Source organism: Callithrix jacchus, chromosome 17 (genome assembly GCF_049354715.1).
Source record: "Callithrix jacchus isolate 240 chromosome 17, calJac240_pri, whole genome shotgun sequence".
Lineage (NCBI taxonomy): Eukaryota > Metazoa > Chordata > Mammalia > Primates > Cebidae > Callithrix > Callithrix jacchus.
Genome location: NC_133518.1, coordinates 76,610,106 through 76,631,463, shown reverse-complemented (window position 1 = coordinate 76,631,463; position 21,358 = coordinate 76,610,106). Strand labels below are relative to the sequence as shown.

Here is a 21,358-nt window from a genome sequence, read left to right as displayed (position 1 = left end):
TGCTAACATAACCAGCATTCCAGGAAGCCAGCACACGAAGGACTCTCACAGACTCTACTTCACTCCTCTGCCACCTTCACCAGAACAAGGGCTGATACCCATGGCTGGGACGCTTCAAGATGAATCACACCACAGGACCCTTTGCAGACATTTCTCAGCACCACCACAGAGCCCGGTAGCCCTGCTGTGTGGCTAGACTCAGAAGAGCAATAATAATCACAGCAGTCCAGCCATCAGGAAGCCCCATCCCCAGGGGGATGGGGAGAGCACCACATCAAGAGATCACCCCGTGAATCAAAAGAATCTGAACAGCAGCTCTTGAGTTCCAGATCTTTTCACTGAAATAATCCACTCAAATGAGAAGGAGCCAAAAAAGCAATTCTGGTAATATAACAAAAGATGGTTCAATAACATCCTGCAAAAGATAAAACTAGCTTCCCAGCAACAGATTCAAACCAAGAAGAAATCTCTGAATTGCCAGATAAAGAATTCAGGGCTGGGCATAGTGGCTCATGCCTGTTATCCCAGCACTTTGGAAGGCCACGGTGGATGAATCACCTGAGGTCAGGACTTCAAGACCAGCCTAACATGGAGAAATCTCGTCCCTACTAAAAAATACAAAATTAGCCAAGCATGGTGGCACATGCCTGTAATCCCAGCTACTCAGGAGGCTGAGGCAGGAGAATCTCTTGAACCCAGGAGGCAGAGGTTGTGGTAAGCCTAGATCACACCATTGCACTCTACCCTGGAAATAAGAGTGAAACTTCATCTAAAAAAATAATAATAATAATTCAGAAGGCTGATTATTAAGTGACTCAAGGAGATACCACAGAAAGGTAAAAGTCAGCTTAAAGAAATTTTTATAATAACAGGATATGGATGGAAAATTCTCCAAATAAATAGATATGAAGAAAAACAATCACAACTTCTGGAAATGGAAGACACATTTAGAGAAATGCAAAATTCAGTGGAAAGTTTCAACAATACACTTGAACAAGTAGAAGAAAGAACTTTAGAGCTCAAAGACAAAGCTTTTAAATTGACCCAAACTGAGACACACACACACACACACACACACACACACACAATTTTTTTAAAATGAACAAAGTGGCCGAGAAATTTGGGATTATATTAAACAACCAAATCTAAGAATAATGGGTGTTTCCAAGGAAGAAGAGAAGTCAAAAAGTCTGGAAAATTTTTTGAGGGAATAATTGAGGAAAACTTCCCTGGCCTTATTAGAAATCTAGACATCCAAATACAAGAAGCTCAAAGAATACCTTGAAAATGCATCACAAAAAAATGCATCTTTTTTTGATGCAAATAGTCATCAGGTTATCTAAATTCAAGACAAAGAAAAGAATCTTAAGAGCTGTGAAAAAAAAAGCCTCAGATAACTTATAAAGGAAAACCTATCAGATTAACAGCAGATTTCTCAACAGAAACTTGCAAGACAGAAGGGATTAGGGTCCCATCTTTGGCCTCTTGAAACAAAATAGTTGCCAGCCAAGAATATTGTATTCAGTGAAACCAAGCTTCATAAGTGAAGAAAGATAAAGTTTTTTTCAGACAAACAAATGGTGAGAGAATTTGCAACTACCAAGCCAGTACAAGAAATGCTAAAAGGAATTCTAAATCTTGAAACAAAAACCTTAAAACACACCAAAATAGAGCCTCCTTAAAATATAAATCTCATAGGACCTATAAAACAATAACACAATGGGAAGAAAAAAATAAGGAATGAAGGCAACAACTAGCATAATGAATACAACAGCACCTCACATCTCAATACTGATGTTGAATATAAATGGCCTAAATGATCCGCTTAAAAGACACAGAAAGGCAGAATGGATAAAAATCCACTAACCAAGTATCTGCTGTCTTCAAGAGACTCACCTAACACAGAGGGAGTCACATAAACTTAAGGTAAAGAGACGGGGAAAGATATTCCACACAAATGGAAACCAAAAGCAAGCAGGAGTAGCTATTCTTCTATTAGAGAAAACAGACCTTAAAGTAACTACAGTTAAAAAAGACAAAGAGAGACATTATATAATGACAACATCATTAGTCCAACAGAAAAATATCAATCCTAAATACATATGCACCCAACACTGGAGCTCCCAAATTTATAGAACAATTACTAATAGACCTAAGAAATGAGATAGATGGTGACACAGTAATAATGGGTCACTTCAGTACTCCACTGACAACACTAGACTGGTCGTCAAAACAGAAAGTCCACAAAGAAGCAATGAACCTAAACTATACCCCAGAACAAATGGACTTAACAGATATTTACAGAACATTCCACCCAACAACTGCAGAATATACATTCTTTTCATCAGCACATGGACTATTCTCTAAGATAGACCACATGATAGCTAACAAAACATATTTCAGTAAATTTAAGAAAATTGAAATTATGTCAAGTATCTTCTCAGAGCACAGTGGAATAAACCTGGGAGTTAACGCCAAAAGAAACCTTAAAACTATACAAATACATGAAAACTAAATAATCTGCTCTTGAATGATCTTTGGTTAAATGATGAAGTCAAGATGGAAGTTTTAAAAGTTTTTCAGCTGAATGGTAATAGCCACATAACTTATCAAAACCTCTGGGATAAAACAAAAACAGTGCTAAGAGAAAAGCACATAGCAGTAAATACCTACATCAAAAAGTATGAAAGAGGACAAATAGATAATCTAAGGTCACACCTCAACCTGTTCCCTAAAACTGTTGAAATAAAATAAAAAGCTTTGCCTATGTATCCCTGTGGGGCTTATGGGTATATCCAGGCTCATGCTCTGAAGATGTTTCCTCATCTCAGTTTGGCTTCCTCATTTGAAATTGTATGGTCTGGGATCTTCTTTCCATCGAGTCCCGCTTTGGTGGTTGCTTTCCAAGATTAGTCCCATGCCCATGAGGAGAAGTCAGAGACCTCCAATCTGAGATAATAGCCGGCCCGTCAAGTGGGCCAGACAAGGCTCAGCCTTGTACTTCCCGGACATGGAGGTCTCCTCCTGAGAAACCAGCAACTGTGGAGATTGGTTGGTCAAACGCCCGTGTTTGAAGATCCATCCACATGCGGTGTTGCCTAGATTGCAATGCATCTTCTCAAAGGGTCCGCTATGAAAGACGCTGCAACAATGAAATCAGCGTCAGCGTCAGTCCGTAGATGGCAGTTCCGCTAGATTCTAAGTGTCTGTTCTGCGTCCTTTCCATCCAGGCTCACGATACCCCAAATTGTCCTTATTTATGGACCTTGTTTGCAGAGACGCTGACTCACTTCTTGTCCTGCAGATATGTTGGCACAGCAATAGATCTCCGTGGGATCTCAGGCCTGCGGACATTCAGAGTTCTCAGAGCATTAAAAACAGTTTCTGTGATCCCAGGTGAGCTGCTTGAACCAGCACATTTATTCACAGAGCTTATGTTATTTTTCACAGCCTAACTCCCTGCTTTAATTTTCGCAGGAACTCTGTAAGGTTCCAGGGCAAGGACTATTGTCTCCACTTAGACAAAGGAACTGAAGTCTGGAGTATAGGAAGCATGAACCCAAGGCCTCATCACTAGCAAGAGGCAGTGTGACCTCTCCTAGGCCAGGCTCTTCCCAATACCACATGGCTTCACAATCAATACATAGCAGGACGGGCATGCCCTCACTTCCTGTTCTGGCTGTGGAATTCAGGCCAGACCCCCAAGTTGAATTTTTATTTATACTGTAAACTAAAGGATTAAACTTGGAAATGGGGAGGAAGGGAGAAAGCAGTCCCAGTGTCTTCACTATTTCCATAGGTCCACAATCCTGTCTTTAGACACCCAGAGGAGAAAATAATTAGTTAATTCTTGATTACTGAGAACTCAGAAACAAAAGTAAAGTTCCATCCAAGCTCATTGCATGGTGCCTCTAAGATCTCCACTATCACCAGTAGCCCAGCGACTACTCCTCCATCCCCCGTGAGGTTGATGGTGAGGATGGGGAGGCCAGAGACAAGGCGAACTTTCTGAAATGGGACTCAACTTCCCCTTTGTGGCCTGAGGGGTTCTTTCTTCTCACCCCCGAGCATTCGTTCTCTCATCTGTAAACAGAAACACCCATTCTAGAGTGAATGGGTGTTTTCTACCATTTCACGTCTGGCTGTGCAGGGAGAGGTTGGAAACTCTCTGCCAACTCCCACTGGACACTCTTCTTCTTGAAAAGAGCCCTGGTCCTGCCCCTTAGTATCTCTCTCACTTGCTCTCAACTGGGAACACGCTGAGTCTTCTTTGCAAGTCCTGGCCTGTTCAGAATCCCTCTTCTGCCTCATCTCTCACCTATCCTCACCTCTCCCCGTGCTCTGGAATCCACCTGTGGCTCCGCAGATACCCACACCATTGCTCACCTCCCAGCCTTCAACTCTGCTGCCGCCTCTTCCAGGATATCCTTCCTCCTCTCTTTACTCAACTCACTCATTCCTCAGGGCTCTGCCAAGGTATTACCTCCTCCCTGGTTTATCCCACCTTCCTCACACTCCACCCACCCCATTCCCACCCCTGGAACTTCAGTTCAGGGCTGCTCCCCGTGTGCCCGTCTGCTCACTAATGCTCCGGACTTTCTCCTCAATTGTCAGACAACAGCACTCGTCATGCTGCTGCCTTAGCCATCACTCAGCTCCCAGCCCAGGGACTGACATATGTAGCACTCAGTGGATTATCTGCTGACCAAAATGACTAGCCAAAAATAAAACCTAGATCACTTCCCTGGTTAGAGCTCTTTCTGCTACCTGCGAAGCTGCTCTCCCAAAGAGGTTGATTTTACTCACCAGAGCAACAAATCATTCCTCCTTAAACAAGCAAGTGCCTCCTTCTTTGCTGACAGCTGTGTTTGGCACAAATTCTATTTCTGCCCCAGTTACTGTCTCAGTGTTTCTCATAGTCTTTCTCTGTTGCTAAACTCACTGTGTCTCTGTCTTTTTCTTTCTCTTGGTTTTTCTATTTTTGTTTCATTCTATCTCCTTTGCATCTCCATCTCCCCCCACCTCTCTCTCTCTCTCTCTCTCTCTCTCTCTCTCTCTCACACACACACACACACACACACACACACACAAACACACACACGCAGTGAGGTTCATGTGTCCCAGGTCTCAAGCTGCCTCCCAGAACCGAGACGTGCATGCAGAAAGATAGATCCCAAATTACTGGGGTGAAGTTAGGAGCCTCATGCCTAGCACAGTGCCTGGAAAAAAAGTAAGTACCCAGCGTACATTATTTAAATTGAATTGCTAGTGTCAGGAATTTTATTAGCCTCAAGATCATAAAAAATAGATTCCCTGGGTCTCAGTTTCATCATCTTTGTAATGAGAACAATAGTCCCTGCCTGCCTGCCTCTCAGAGTAAATCAAGCTTCAGATAAGAAATGGCTTGGCACTGCCCAGGAGTGTGTGAATATTTCACCCCTGTATGTAGAGATGAGGAAGGACTCTGAGTCTAGCTCATCCATGTGGCCATACCGCTATCATCTTCCTGCAGGGCTGAAGGTCATTGTGGGGGCCCTGATCCACTCAGTGAAGAAACTGGCTGATGTGACCATCCTCACCATCTTCTGCCTAAGTGTCTTTGCCTTGGTGGGGCTGCAGCTCTTCAAGGGCAACCTCAAGAACAAATGTGTCAAGAATGCCATGGCTGTCAATGAGACAACCAACTACTCATCTCACGGAAAATGTGAGTGGAGTTTCTCCCATAGGGATCAAGGTCTGGTTGGGGCCCTAGTACCATAGAGAGACAGGGGATGTGGAGCACCTGTGTGTGCGTATGGATATGTACTTTATTTCCCTTTTCCTGCCAAAATGCTTCTCTTGGGTGGTGTTTTATTTTTGGGTACTCTGTTTCCTGTTGTTCAGCATCCCCCTTGTGAGGAAATGAGCCACAAATCTAGAGACAAGTCATTCTACCTCTGCTGGGGGAGATTGAGAGCCGAAGTCACTGCTCAGCTCTTCTCTTCTCAGATGTGACTTTACACCTTCCACATGGCCCAGCATGCCCACTGAGTACATGCAGCCAAAGGAGCTCCCTTTGGAAGACTTGAGAGTGTTGCATTCACCACACAGGGCTTGTGTTGGAGGGTTCAGAACCATCTGTGAGGCTTTCTTTTCTTCCTTTCTTTACCAGATATCTTCATAAATAAGCGAGGCACTTCTGATCCCTTACTGTGTGGCAATGGATCTGACTCAGGGTGAGTGCCCAACTTATGGCAAAGCACCAATGCCCAACAATTCTTTCTCCATCTTGTCCTTGGCATTTTATGGGCACAGGTGGGGTTGCAGGTCCTGGGAAAGACGTTTAAATAAAAAAGTCATGGCCTTTGCCATCCCAGAACTCATGGGCAGGGAATGTATGAGTTAGCTTTTGCTGTGTAACAAATGACTCAAAAATCTTCTTAATTAAAACAACAATTTATTTAATTTGTGATTCTGTGCGTCAGCATTTTGGACTGGGATCAGATGGGCATTGGCCAACATTGACTAGGTTGACTAAGCTCATTCTTATTTATGCAGACAGTGGACAGATTAACTGGGAGATGCCTGGGTTAGGATGTTCTGTCTCTGCTCATGTGGCCTTTCACCCCAAGCAAGTTAGCCTGGTTCTGTTCTCATGGCAGGGTTTCCAGAGAAACAGTGGAAGTTTGCAAGGCTTTTTCAGGCCTAGGCTTAGAACCAACACAATGTACCTTTTTTACATTCTATTGACCAAAGCAAGTCCCAGACAGTCCAGTTCCAAGAGGTAGAGAAATAGACTCCATCATTCAATGAAAGGAGCTGAAAAGTGACATTGGAAAGGGTATGGATGCACAAGGAGAAGAACTGTAGCCATTTTAGTAAACAATCTACCCCAGGAAGGAACCAATAATTATTTTTGTCAAATGCTCTTCATTTAATCATCACAGCTAAGGCCATTCTATAGCTACATTATCCTCACAAACAGAGGAGGAAACACATGTATCAGACTTTGCCATTTCAAGTTCTTAAAGAGGCCAGATTCATAACAACAAATGAGTGGAGTGGGCCAGGTGGGAACCTGGGAGCTGAGAGTTCGTGCCTCCTCTAAAGGGACAGCCTCACTGCTCAGTCCACCTTTTAGTCACCATGTGGAAATGTGGGTTCATTGCTTCCAGCTCTTCCAACTCTTAAAACAGAGATATGAAATTTAGATTTTTATGTAAAATCTTCCAACTATAAATGTTGGCTACCTATTCCAAAAGCTCTCCACATATTTTGGAGCCAAACAAAATATTTCTGGGGGCCAAAGCCAGCCTATAAACTGCTAGTTTGCAATTTCTCATGCATCAACATAAATATGCTACTCTATGGAAAACAGGTTCTTTACTAGAGGCTTCATGGGCTGGGGAAACACTGAGCTGGTGGTGTGAGGCAAGGGAGAAAGTCTGGAAGGCTTCCTGGAGGTGGTGTTTGAGGTGAGCTTTCGAGGGCAGGTAGGATGTTCCAGGCTGGGTGCATACAAAATAGTTTGAGTGAAGGCCGTTCCAGGTGGCAGAACAGAATGTGAGACAAAGCTAAGGGATGAGGACCCTTCAGCTCTGCCTGTTGCTTTAGCCCCTGGAGGAAGGCATTAGTAGAATGACTTTAGGCAAAAGGTCAAAAAGGCCCACCTCACCCACCTCAATGACTGAGAGCTTGGAAGAGCAGAGCTCACAACGCCCGCACTCCCTGAGAGGCTGACGGCTCCATATTGCCGGGGTGGACCTGTTTGGAGCCTGCATGGGGCTCCATCTTCACCAGCTCACTAGGAAAACCGTCTCAGAGCTGACTACTGGAAACCAGCAGGAGCATTTGGTCAACATCAGCTTCCTTAGCCTCTTATTTCTCAAATGCACCTGGCATTTGCTTCTTTGGCTCACGGGAGGGTTGTTCTGACATCAGTTTTCATTTGCCTTTGACTTAAATGTAAACCAAGATTCCCCTCACCACCCTTCTTCCGTCTAATTAATGACATTTCTCAAGGCTATGGCTCCAGAGCAGCTCAAGTCCTTACTGTGGTAAAGTTGTGGGGTCCAACTACACACCTCCACAGCTCAGCTCCCAGACAGGCCAGGCCTGCTGCTTGGCAGGTTCCAGCCAGGCAGTGGGGGAGTGGACCAGGCTGGGATGGCAGAGAGAGGCCAGCTCAGGACAATGGACAGAGTGAGCCCTGCAGGAGCTTGCTGTTAAAGCTAAGCCTGGGTCCTCTGCAGAGTAGCCAGAGCCCTCAGGAAAGGACCACATTAACCAATGTCACCGTGAGAGGGGTCAGGGGTCCCAAGGCAGAAAACTGATACCAAAAAATAGCTGATAATTTTCAGTGTTCTTCCACATATATTATTCCAGTGTATCCTTTCAGTAGTTTCCAAGGTTAAAAACAGTAGGAATTTTCCTTTGCATTTTATGTACAATATTTACTATGTGGGAGGCCAAGGCGGGCAGATCACGAGGTCAAGAGATTGAGACCATCCTGGCCAACATGGTGAAACCCTGTCTCTACTAAAAATACAAAAATTAGCTGGACGTGGTGGCATGAGCCTGTAGTCCCAGCTACTCGGGAGACTGAGGCAGGAGAACTGTTTGAACCCGGGAGGCGGAGGTTGCAGTGAGCCGAGGTTGTGCCACAGCACTCCAGCCTGGTGCCTGGCGATGGAGCAAGACTCTGTCTAAAAAAAAAAAAAAAAAAAAAAAAAAAAAAAAATTTACTATGCAGAAGTGCAAGACACTGTGCAATGATCTCATTAATCTTCACAGAGGTGAGCTGTTGATATATAGTGGCTACAGTGGGTTTCTACAGAAGACACGGAAATAAGGCTGCCCTCAGCATTAATTAGGAAACCTACAGGTAATGGCTTGCCTAGCCCCTTGGGAGACCAAACCGAGAGCCTGCCTTTAAATGTGGGTCTACAAAGCCCGAGAACTTGCAATCTTCAATCCAGGTGGAGATAGAATTGGCACTGATTAGAATTAAGTTGTCAGAGCTCTAATTCATGATACGGGTTGTTCACATGGACGTCTAAGATAAGGAGAGCTCCAGAGGTTGGTGTTCATGGAGAAATCCTGGGAGTAAAAGATTGCATGTATTTTCAAGGAGTGCAGGTAAATAAAAAAGAAAAGAAAAAAATTGTTTAAAGAATTCCAAACTTCAAGTGAGGTGTTCCTGCTTCGTTGATCAGGCCATTTCCACTAGGGTGGATGAGAGCACTTTACACCCCCTGAGCTGACAGATACTTCTTGATATCAATTCATCCTCATATTGTGAGAGAGGGGAAGGAGTTCAGCACTCCCACCCCAGTACTCACCAGGCAGTCATTTTCAATTTGGCCTTTCTTCACAGGCCATCTTCAGGAGGAGGCTAGGCTGACTCAAGTCTTGGGCTACTGACAGTGACATCACTCCTTTTAATAAATACATTGACACCTGTGTGGTTTTAGGCAACTGACTTCTTTCTGACCCCCAGCTTGCTCATCTGTAAAGAAAGAATATTGAACGATTAAATTACAGTGTTTGTGAAGCACTTAGCAGGAGAGAGAGGAACACAGAAAGTGCTTAGTAAGTGGAAAGTGTTATTTCCATTATTATCTATAATTAATCAGTGAACTTGGATCAGATGAGACCTCCTTTGATAGACAACTCTGCAGGTGATGGCAACAGGTTGGGTTTTAAGTCTGATGATTGCTACTGATTCTCCCTTCCCTGGCATGAACTGGCAGAGAGCCTATGGTATCGTGTCTGGGCAGTCAGCTGACTTCCCAGGCCACTCCCCCGTGCGTGGAATTCTGAAGGAAAGTACTAGCATCCCCATTTTATGGATAACAGAAACTGAGACCTAAAACCAAGTATCCAACATCATCCTGTTTATTAGAGAAAGACGAGACCTTGAACTCTGATCTCTAACATCAAATTCTGTGGTCGTCTTGCAGCCCTGGGCTGCCTTGTCCCCAAAAGCAGGGGATGACCTTCTCTGTTCTTGCTGCAGCCACTGCCCTGATGGTTATATCTGCCTTAAAACCTTTGACAACCCGGATTTTAACTACACCAGCTTTGATTCCTTTGCCTGGGCTTTCCTCTCACTGTTCCGCCTCATGACACAGGATTCCTGGGAACGCCTCTACCAGCAGGTACTGAGCTGCACGTCCCCACACAGACTTGGTTGGAGGCTGGTGGGTCAGCTGCATGGCTGTGCTTTCCCTGGAGGACATGACTTAAACTCGGGGTCCGTGTGCTATGGGTACAGGTTTCTTTTCTTTCCCTTGAATCTGCAGACCCTGAGGGCATCTGGGAAAATCTATATGATCTTTTTCGTGCTCGTAATCTTCCTGGGATCTTTCTACCTGGTCAACTTGATCTTGGCTGTGGTCACCATGGCCTATGAGGAGCAGAACCAGGCAACCATTGATGAAATTGAAGCAAAGGAGAAGAAGTTCCAGGAGACCCTCGAGATGCTCCGGAAGGAGCAGGAGGTTTGTGAGGAGTGGAAGCTTTGTGAAGAAGGTTGCAGACTGTCCATTCTTGGATAGAGTTCTGGGCTAGCCACTTCCATTAGGGCTGCCATCTAGGGAGCTAAAGGAGGAATCATCTTCCTGCCATAGGAGAAACCAGACCATATCAGGTCAGGTTTTCTCAAAGAAGAACCTAAGTGAGGATTCTTGTGCAACTGATTTATTAAGGGAGTGCTCGCAGGTGAAAGCTAACGAAGGAAAACAGAATGCAGCAGAGGGTGGAACTAAACACGGAGTGTTCTCAGCTAGAGCCCAGCTTCAGCCTGATCCCATAGGGAACTCTGGGGCATGACCTGTACCACAGTTAGCCCTACCTTGAGGCAAGGGTGCCAGCTGTTTTTACCCTCCCCATACCTATCCCAGAAGCAGGCAGCCAAAAGAGATTTTCTGCAAAGTGCTGTAAGTTTGAGCCACTAACTGCTGCCACTCAAGTGGACAGGGACAGGTGTGCTGGCCTGGTGAAAGGGACCTGGGTGGGGCACCAACAGAGTGGCCCTTGAATGAGTGGGGGGTGATCCAGAGGTGTCTGTACCTGCCATGGCCTAATCCCACCACCACCCAGGTCCTAACCCTTGAGTTTCTCTGTTTCAGATCTCTCACCCCCCACCCCGGCACCCCATGTCTGGGGGACACATTTATGCTAAATCCAAGCAAATACTGTTGACTACAGCTGCGGTTCCTCTTCGCAGGTGCTGGCAGCACTGGGGATTGACACAACTTCTCTCCACTCCCACAATGGATCACCTTTAACCTCAAAAAATGCCAGTGAGAGAAGGCACAGAATAAAGCCAAGGGTGTCAGAGGGCTCCACAGAAGGCAACAAATCACCCCACTCTGATCCTTACAACCAGCGCAGGATGGTAAGGGGCTCAGCTCTGTGCTCTGAAGATCACCCACCATTGCAGCTGCCATGGAAAATGGGTTGGAGTGGGAAGAGGTTTGTGGCACAGAAAGAGCTGGAGGCGCAGAGCTTGGAAGGATCCAGACGCCCCCTCCAAAATGATACGCTAAACTAGGAGAGAGTGATTATAGATGGGAAAAAGGAGTGAATTGTAAGGACATTTTGGGGGAGGGGATTAACGAGATTGGGATTGTGGACTGTGGAAAAGGGAAAGCAGAGTCCAATTTGACTCCCAGGTTTCAGGATTGGGCAATCAAATGGGTGGTGATTCCAAGATGGGGACCCCGGAGGAAAAACCCAGGTTTGTAGGAAAGGTGGGAAGCCTGTATTGAACATGCCTATCCTAAGGTGTCTGTGGACCTTAAAGGTCAGCTTCCTTCTGATGCTCTAAGCTGCAGTTCTAGAGCTCAAGGCTCCCTGCCCATGGTGCTGAGATCCTTCACACGCCTTTTTTATTTTTTCTGATGTGTTGAGGCGGTTTTCTTTTTTTACTTGGTTATTTTTTTAATTAGAACATCACAATTTTGCATAATTATTGGGTATAATTTCTGACCTCCTTCCTAAGGTCCTGCAATTCAAGCTGTCACCTGTTGTTAGCAGAAAAGGTCCCAGCACCCATCTCTGTGACACAGTCCAGCCTGGGAATGGCTTCAGCACCTCACCTCAGACCCTATAACAATTTTGTTCCCCCAATAATAACTTTCTGCCTCCCCCTCTAAAATTTGCACTGCAACTTTCCTCACCACACTTCCTCCCACCCCCTTCCTGCCCCTTGAAAGTCCGTGTACCCCAAATATGCCCTTTCCCTAGGACTGACAGAAAATATCGGCTGTGTGGGAGGATGGTTCCACGCTAACAGTGTAGAAAAGGGGATCAGCATGGCTACTTTTTATGCTTTCTGCCTCTCACTTTCCTCTCAATCTCTTTCCCTGTGCTAAACTGAAGGACTTTTACTTTTTTGCAATACCATCTCTCCAACCCTCAGATTTATGTGTGCATATACCAGACACACTTGCATGCAGACGCACAGACACACTTGCATGCACAGACACAGACACACTTGCATGCACAGACACAGACACACTTGCATGCAGACGCACAGACACACTTGCATGCACAGACACAGACACACTTGCATGCAGACGCACAGACACACTTGCATGCACAGACACAGACACACTTGCATGCAGACGCACAGACACACTTGCATGCACAGACACAGACACACTTGCATGCAGACGCACAGACACACTTGCATGCACACAGACACACTTGCATGCACACAGACACACTTGCATGCAGACGCACAGACACACTTGCATGCACAGACACAGACACACTTGCATGCACGCCGATCTTATGGCACACCCACACTTCGGCCTTTATCTGCCTCTGTGCCCTCCTCTTTCTTGCTTTGCCTCTTTTGAGCAGCACCTGGCATACATGGGGCACAGTTCACACAATGTTTCAAAGGGGATTTGACTAGGGCTCTGGCAATCACAGAACAGGAAGAATCACAGCTTCCATGGAAATGTCAACGACACTCTGAATCGGGCTTTAATTTCCCCTCTTCTGTCAGCCCCACACAAATTAGCACCTGGATGTCCAATAATTGGTATGTGCGCTTGTCTCTCCCGTGATACTTACTTTCAAAGGGGAAAAAGAGGAACTTCAACTTGTTCATTCAACAATGTCAGATTCTTGGTTTAAAGATATGACTAGAACATGCTCTTTTCCCCAAGGATTTCCATTCGGGTGGAGGAGGCAAATATAAACACAGCCATATGCTAAACGGTGTGTTAGAGACGCATACATGGTATTTTGAGAATAGAAGAAGAAACATTCACTCTTATGCTGCTAGACAGGTATCAGAAAAGGCTTCCTGGAGGAGGGGATAATTGGGGCCAACTGCAAATAGCATGTAGAGATTCTTCCAGTAACTGAAGACTTTAGAGAATTTGGGGAGGAGTATTTTCCAGGCAGAAAGAAGAACATGTATGTGGAAAGACGGGGGGCACCATTTGAGTACTTCTTTGATGCTAACTGATCGATCGGAGCCATTCAGGAAAGCACACTCTTTCTTCCATTGCCAGGCACATTCATCTGGTAAACAGACCTTACACAGTTTTTATATAAAGCCATTTTCTAACCAACAGAAATGAAATAGAAGAATATTCAGGAGTGACCCAGTGACCCAGGAGGGGTTTCGTGGAAAATTACCAACCAGTTGGCCTGCTTAGAGGATGAATTCTTAAAGCAATTCTAATGCTTGTACTCAGAAGACGTTGCCCACCATTTGTCAAAAAGCTTAATTTTAAAATAACTCATGGCCACGGAGACACTGCTGTCAAATACGCAACCAACATTTTCTTCTCAGTTTCTTCACTGTTTGCTTAGTGCTCAAGTGCGAACAATGTGGTGATTCCCTTCTTTAATATGGGTTTGCCCATTTTTCTCATTTGATTCAAAAATGGGAAGGACTTCTGCGTATTATGAGTTCTTTATGAGTCCTTGGGTATGCATTACAGGCACAGCATTCTGTTTATAATACTGGGCTTTTAATAATGGTTGCCAAACAAGATTGGGTTTCAAATTATCAAGAGAGGAAACACCGGTTCTGAGATGAGAGGATTGATTAGTTAGGAGGACCCCAATTGGCAAGATTCTCTATTTCAGTAGTTTAGTAAATAAAAGGAAGTAAGGAAGGTGAGTGGAATAAATCAGCATGATCAGAACTTGGTATAAAGTCAGTGTTTAGATTTCGGATGTACCATAGACCACCTGAGGACAGAAAATACGGTCAGTTATGGTCAAGTTTCACTATGGTCATGGGAACTACCTGACCCAGCACACTAACTCTCTGAGGGCTCTGGGCTTATGAATTAGCTCTTTTCTCTGGCAACTTTAAGCCACACAGTTCCCTCGGTAAAAGATTTTGACGGGAAATGTTTATTGATTGGGAGGAATGGCATCCTTCTTCCGGAAAATTAGGCTGCCACCCTCCTTCACTCTCTCCATCGTTGACTGTTCAAAGCTTGCCTCGAGGGATCCTGGAAGCTCATTACACTGCACAGCTCTTGTCTCCTCCTTGCAACACAGACTCACACTCACACAGACTGGAACTAATGAATTGTACAACCTAATTTTCAGACAATGAAGTGCACTCGTTTATTCAACAACCACTTACTAAGTACGTTCCAGTACTGGTGTGCATGGAAGTCTCCTCAGGTCACAGCTTCGCATATGGAAAAGGGAACTTCAGACAGCTTTGTCTAGCCCTGTGGCTAAAGGTTGGCAAACAGCTGACCTATCCAGGTGACAAGGTTTCCTCTGACATGTTCCTGGCCATGATGACCTATTTGCTGAGCATCGGTACCCTGTAATCTCTCCTCCCTCCTGCTCTTACCCCCAGTCTGTCTAGAATCTCCTTTGTTTCTTGCTCCCTCACCACGCATTCCTAGAATTTGTGCCTTAGATTTGTGCCTTTATTTAGCTACTGAAAGGTCATAAAAATAGGGTCAGGGAAATGGGAGTAGGTAGAGGAAAGTGATTTGCCAGAGGACCAGCTGCCAGCCGTCCTGCTCTTTCGGGCAATGCCCAGTCTTTTCTAGGCCTCGCCTCTGGAAGACGCCGGGCTAGCCATGGCAGCGTGTTCCATTTCCGGTTCCCTGGCCGAGATATCTCACTCCCCGAGGGAGTCACAGATGATGGAGCCTTTCCTGGAGACCGCGAAAGCTATCGGGGCTCCCTGCTGCTGGGTGGGGGTGCTGGCCAGCAAGGCCCCCTCCCTAGAAGCCCACAACCCAGCAACCCTGACTCCATGCATGGAGAAGATGAACATCCCCCACTTGCCCCTGGAGCTGTGGAAGTCTCGGTGAGTTTGTGAATCTTCAGACTCCCCCAGGCTGTCTTCCAACTAGAAGCCTTGGGCCAAGAAGCCTGAGTGTCACGAATGAAAGGGATCTTTAGCCATCATCCTCTCCAATGCCTCCCCATTCTACTCCCTTTTTACGGACAGAGAAGATGAGACCCAGAGAGAGAGAGACTGAGCTGGCTTGAGGTCAAACAGATTTCCTGGTTTACTCTGCAGTAGTGATGCAATTATTTTCCATTTGATCCCATTTCTTCTCAGTGTTTCTCTGTCTCCACTCAGCATCGCCGCCTCTGTGATAGGCCTGCTTTCTTCCTGGACAGCTATGAGAAAAACTGAAGGACCGTCTCTTCCTGCCTCTGGCTCTGTGCACACTCCTTTAGGCTGGGCAAATGGAACCAGAGAAATTCTGGGAGTTTCTCAGGACAGATCTCAATAGGAGCAGAGTATTTCTTGCTTTACTCACAGAAGAAATAATTTGCCAAAATGCACAAATTAGGCAAGAGTGACTAGCTGGCCAGCACTCTTAAATAGAATAATCGCAGAGTGTAATGACAAGTGAGAGAGTTCTCACTGGACTGCGAGGTGTGAGTTCATTTGAGTCCTCCCTCCAGTTTCAGTAATGATGTTTCTAGTGTTTTTCATTTACCCTCTCTGGCTAGCTAGGGATACAGAGCAATTTGCTCACTGCAACCTCCACCTCCCAGGTTCAAGCAATTCTCATGTCTCAGCCTCCCAAGTAGACAGGTGCATGCTACCACACCCAGCTAATTTTTTGTATTTTTAGTAGAGATGGGATTTCACCATGTTGGCCAGGATGGTCTCGATCTCCTGACCTTGTGCCCGCCTTGGCCTCCCAAAGCGCTGGGATTACAGGCGTGAGCCACCGCATCCAGCCAACTTTATGTTTATTAACTGTTTATAATTACAGTATTCAACAGTAATATGCTGTACAGATGTGTAGCCTAGGAGCAATAGGCCACACTATTTTTCCTAGATGTATAGAAGGCTATAGCATTTGCTTGTGTAAATACACCGTAGGGTATTCACAGAATGATGAAATCACCTAATGATACATTTCTCAGAACATATCCCTATTGTTAAGTGACACATGACTATATGAGACTGGCCAATAAGAGGCTGAATGCTCCATCTTTGCCATGAAGACATCAGGTTAAGGGAGTGTCCGTACTCTGTGTCTCAGCAGGCATTTGATGCAGGACAGAAGAAGACTTTCTTGTCAGCGGAATACTTAGATGAGCCTTTCCGAGCCCAAAGGGCAATGAGTGTTGTCAGCATCATAACCTCCGTCCTTGAGGGTAAGTGTTGCTCATTGCATTGTTCATCCACTGTGCCATGATGAATTCCCATGTGAGTGGCAGAAGCAATGCCTTTAACCCATGTCAAAGCATCCGTCTCTGTGTACTGGGATTCTAAACACTCCTCTTTCTTTTGCCCTAGGCCCCACCATCTTTTATCAAGGTGGTTTTTTTTATATGCATAATTTTTCAAAAGCAAAATAATTTGATGAATAAAATATCCTAGCTCATCTCTTGTTCAAATTAGCATCTGCTTTGCATGCATCACAAAACTAGATTTTTAAAGGTGAGCTGGCAGGCATCAGAGAATTTCAGGCCAGCTCTCAGGTGTGCAAGAAATTTAACCATCTTTAATTTTCAAACATGGCAAAATTATCCTTTTCATGGTTTCAAAATTATATTTTTCATGATTGTAACTTACACAGCTGTAACGTAATTTCTTTTTCAAGCCCCCATTATGTTGAATATTGGAAGACAATTTAAGTCCATTAATCAATCAGTTCAACTAAGTCTTTGTTAATTCAGAATTCTACCAGTCCAGTGGGAATCCAGTCAGTCTCAGCAGGGATGTGTCTAAGTTCCAAGACAAGGAGTAGAGGAAGAGAGTGGTAATGGTCATGGCCGCCTATCCACACACATTGCCACAGAGCATGATTGCATATCCCTAACCCTGAGCAAGAGGTCTGTTCCAATCCAACCTTTTTTTTTTTTTTTGTCTCAGGGTATGGATAATGCAACCTTAGTCATCCCAGTTATCTTAGTCCCCTAGACAAATTAGACTGACCTGGGCTGGAGGGGTTGTAAGGGAGCTTGAATGCCACTGTGCTCCTAAGAAGAAGTCCCGTGTGCTTTCCTCACAGCCCTAGACTGAATCCTAATTTGAGGGGAAGAAGTGGTGAGCACCAGAAACCAAAAAAAAAAAAAAAAAAAGTTTGAGGGATTTAAAAGCAGAGCCAATGTGTGCCTTAATTTCCAGGTGAAGCCAGAGGTGGCAAGCCTTAGAGAGAGATTCACATGCATAGAAACTGTAGAGTAGAACTGGCCAGTAATATACCAGCTGTGGAGAGATGCATCTGTTTTGCTCACAGCTGGATCTCCATTACCCAGAAGAGCAATGCATGCACAAAGGTGATACCTGGGGTGTGATGCTAACTTGTAGTGTGTGAACTGATAAAAAGGAAGAAAATAAGGAATAGTCAGATATCCTGGGGTAGGATGGACTTCCACTCAAGGAAGATACTGTGAGAGTAGAGTAAGATAGTCAGGAGAAACAATGATGATTTTAAGAAAATCTGGGAAAAGGCAACCTTAGCTTAGGTCAACCTTAGGTTGGAGAAGGCCTGAAGCAGCCTCAGAGAAAATCCTGTGGCTCCAGAATGGCAGAGAGGAGCTGGGTGATGACGTAGCCCCCAGTGAAGGCTATGGGAAAAGATGAGTGAGACCCACAGAGAGAATCTAGAGAGAGAAGAGCCATCTTCATGGACTCTCCCCCCAGGGACCAGACGGGAACTACAACTCAGGCAAAATACACTAGCAATGACAAAGGACCAGCTCAACCCTCCACCAGGCTTGAGCCCTACAAAACTTAGACACAGACCCAGATATTGAAACAGTATCCAACACTGACTTAACAAAAGACATTTCCCATGGTGAGGACTTGAAGCATAAATTGAATTCAACTGAGTTACATTTCTTGCACACCCGAGTGTGTGCTTTGGGAAATGTGTACCCGTTCTCAAGAACAATGTGTATAGACTCTCTAATATTATTTTTTCTTGTTGATAATTATTTAACATCACTGTTCATTGTAATAGTGTCTGCACTTCTAACATTTTTCATGGCGTAGAGTTTCACCAGGCTGCTAGTCCCACAGGTATTTTCTTGGTCAGATAGGTTTCTTGTTTTTTTCTAGTTTGGGTTTTGGTTTTGCTATCAATCATCAAACAGCAAACATTGAATACAAACAGTTTGCTTTTTCATTTATTCTCCAAAACTGTTAAGCTTCCTCCTTCTCTCTCCTTTCATTTATTCACTTATCAACAAGCATTTGTTGAGCCCCTGCTGTGTGTGTGGCTTTGCTCCAGGTGTTGGGATTCAGCGGTGAAAAGGGAAGGGGACACAAAAGATGAACATGAATAGACATTCAGCCAGTGGTAAGAAGTAGGAGAAAAAATAAAGTAGGGAAGGAGATGGAGAGTGAGCGTCCTCCAAGAAGAACAGAAATCTGCATTAAACACAGTTGTCAGCTGTGTAAGAACCTGAGGAGAAAGTTTGCAGACACGAACAGCAAGCTCAATGCATTCTGCGAGAATGAGACAGGAACGAGCAAAATGTGCGTCCCAAACACATCCTTCCTATGCCTCCCATTAACCAAACCTAGCCAGCACCAGAGCGTGAGGCCACTGTCCCCAGGCACAGAGAGAGCAGAGGAGGTGGAGAGTAGGAGTCCAAGGCAAACCTTGCTAGGGAAGACCAAAGGTCATAGGATGAATGACAGGCAGCAGACAGCAGCAGTTAGAACACTGCTCTGGACCCCAGCTGCCTGGGTTTGCATCCGACCTCTGCCGTTTATGGTAAATAGCGACGCTGGAGCTTCAGTAAGGTCTCTGTGCCTCAGATTTCTAGCCTGTAAAATAGGGAGAATATACTTATCTTGTAGAGTTTTGTGAGGATTAAATGCGTTAGGGCAAGCAAAATGCTTAGAACCATGACTGGCATTTAATAAATACTCATCACATTTGGCTACAATTATTCACTAGGTTGTAAAATCCATGAGGACAGAGATGTATCTGTTTTGCTCACAGCCTGATCCCCATTACCTAAAAGAGAAGTGCATGCACAAAGTTGATATTTGGGTGGGTGATGCTAATTTATAACGGTGTGAACTGATAAAAAGGAAAAAAATAAGTAATAGTCAAATATCTTGGGGTAGGACAGACTTCCCCTCAAGGAAGATGCTGTGAGAATAGGGTAAGAGAGGCCAGAGAAACAATGACATTTTAAAGAAAATCTGGGGAGAGGAAACCCTAGGTGAAATTGAAGAGGTCAAAGTTTTCTGAACATAGGACACATCGTCTTCTCTGGTTGGATGTCATATTCATTATACACGAGAGACCTGGAGGATGCTCTGCGCTGCCACAGTCATAATAGGATTTACAGAGGCCACCTCTTTACGAGGGATTGTGCTTAAGAAAGTTTGACCCAAACCAACAGGAGCTTGACAATTAACTGAACCGAAAACATGTGAACCATCTATGCTTGGCATGCAAGCTGAGATCTGACAATTGTCCAAGCCAGAATTCCAGAAGCTGGGTCACAGCAGTGAGCACAGCTGAGTCTCTGCCCTCGTGTTTATGGGGGCAGAAGAATACGAAACAAGCTATTCCTGGAGTGCCAAGTGTCTTAAAGATGAAGTGCAGGATGCCGAGAGAAATATGGTAAGTTTAGCCTGGAGTCAGGGAATTATTCCAGGCTTGAAAGACAGCAAAGCAGAAGAGAGAATAACATTTGAAGGAATGCGAAAGCCTAATGTAGCTGTAACCTAGAGAACCAGAACTCAAAATAAGGTTAGAGGGATGAGTTAGGGCCAGATCCCAAAACCTCCTAGACCACATTAAGAATATGGGACTTCATGCTAAGAGGAGTCGGGTGCCATTAAGGGAATGGAGGCAGGGAAGTCACATTTGCATTTTATAAAAGTTACTCTGGATACTTGTAGATAATGAAATTAAGGGAGGAAGTATGTTGGCAGGGAAACCACTTAGGAGGAAATGGCGTGCAAGATGGCAGTGCTTGAACTCTGGGGTAGTGTCATGGGGATAATGGGAAATAGAAGGATGTGAGAACTATCTAATTCATATGAGATTCAGGACTTGATGATGCTTATGGTTCTCTTATAAGTGCTTAAAGATATGCTGGTGCAATAACTCGTTAAAGGGAGCATTTTAGGGGGAGAAGGGGGCTTCCCTGGGGAAAGATGAAAGGAGAAGATCATGAGTTGAGTGTGGGACCTATCGGGTTTCAGGCACCCTTGGAACATCTAGGTAGGAATGTTCAGTAGGAAGTTGGCTTTATGATGTACGGGCCCAGAACTTAGATGACAAAGATGGCCTAGATACATATATATATTGGAAAGCAGTTTGCATGTAGGTGGTAATTTTGAAAAGATGCAAGTGGATAAGATAACACAGAAGGGTTGAAGGAAGAAGAGAAGAAGGCCTAGGACAGAGTTCTGAAAAACTAATGTTTAATGGTTAAGCAGAAGAGAGAGACCCAGCAGAGGAGACTGAGAAGGAAGGTACAGAAATAGGAGAAGACCTAGAAGAATACAATGCAGACCAACGAGTAAAAATTTCTTCGGGAAGACTAGAAAGGCCAACAGAGGTAGAAAGTTCAGGTAAAATGAAGCCCTGAAGAGGTCCAGGGACTTTAGTCACATAGATATCTTTGGTGATCTAAGCACAAGAGGATTGGTGCAGTAGGAGGGGAGGCATATTGAAGGGGCTTAAAGAACGAATGAGAGGTGAAGAAATGTTGATATTGTGTACAGACAACTGTTTTCAAGAAGTTTGCCTGTGAGGGAGAGGAGTCAGGAAGATGGCACTAGGGAGTAGGTAGAACTGAAAGAAGATTTTCGGTTTTTGTGTTACGGGGAGTGTTGGTTTGTTTGTTTTGAGCATATTTGCATGCTAATGGGAAAGATCTGTGAGAATAGGAGAGACTGAAGATTCAGGGAGGAGAAGGACTA

At 44.8% G+C, this 21,358-nt stretch overlaps 1 protein-coding gene across 1 annotated transcript in view; it reads left to right on the top strand.

The window, feature by feature from the left end:
• The window catches only part of SCN10A (sodium voltage-gated channel alpha subunit 10), a 112,155-nt gene that overhangs the window by 35,970 nt on the left and 54,827 nt on the right, over positions 1–21,358 (top strand). Inside the window, exons 5-12 of the mRNA XM_035278191.3 lie at positions 3,305–3,396; positions 5,513–5,704; positions 6,125–6,215; positions 9,998–10,139; positions 10,284–10,481; positions 11,210–11,380; positions 15,023–15,295; positions 16,500–16,611. Coding sequence (XP_035134082.2) covers positions 3,305–3,396; positions 5,513–5,704; positions 6,125–6,215; positions 9,998–10,139; positions 10,284–10,481; positions 11,210–11,380; positions 15,023–15,295; positions 16,500–16,611 — 1,271 coding nt within the window. The remainder of the gene's footprint in view (positions 1–3,304; positions 3,397–5,512; positions 5,705–6,124; positions 6,216–9,997; positions 10,140–10,283; positions 10,482–11,209; positions 11,381–15,022; positions 15,296–16,499; positions 16,612–21,358) is intronic.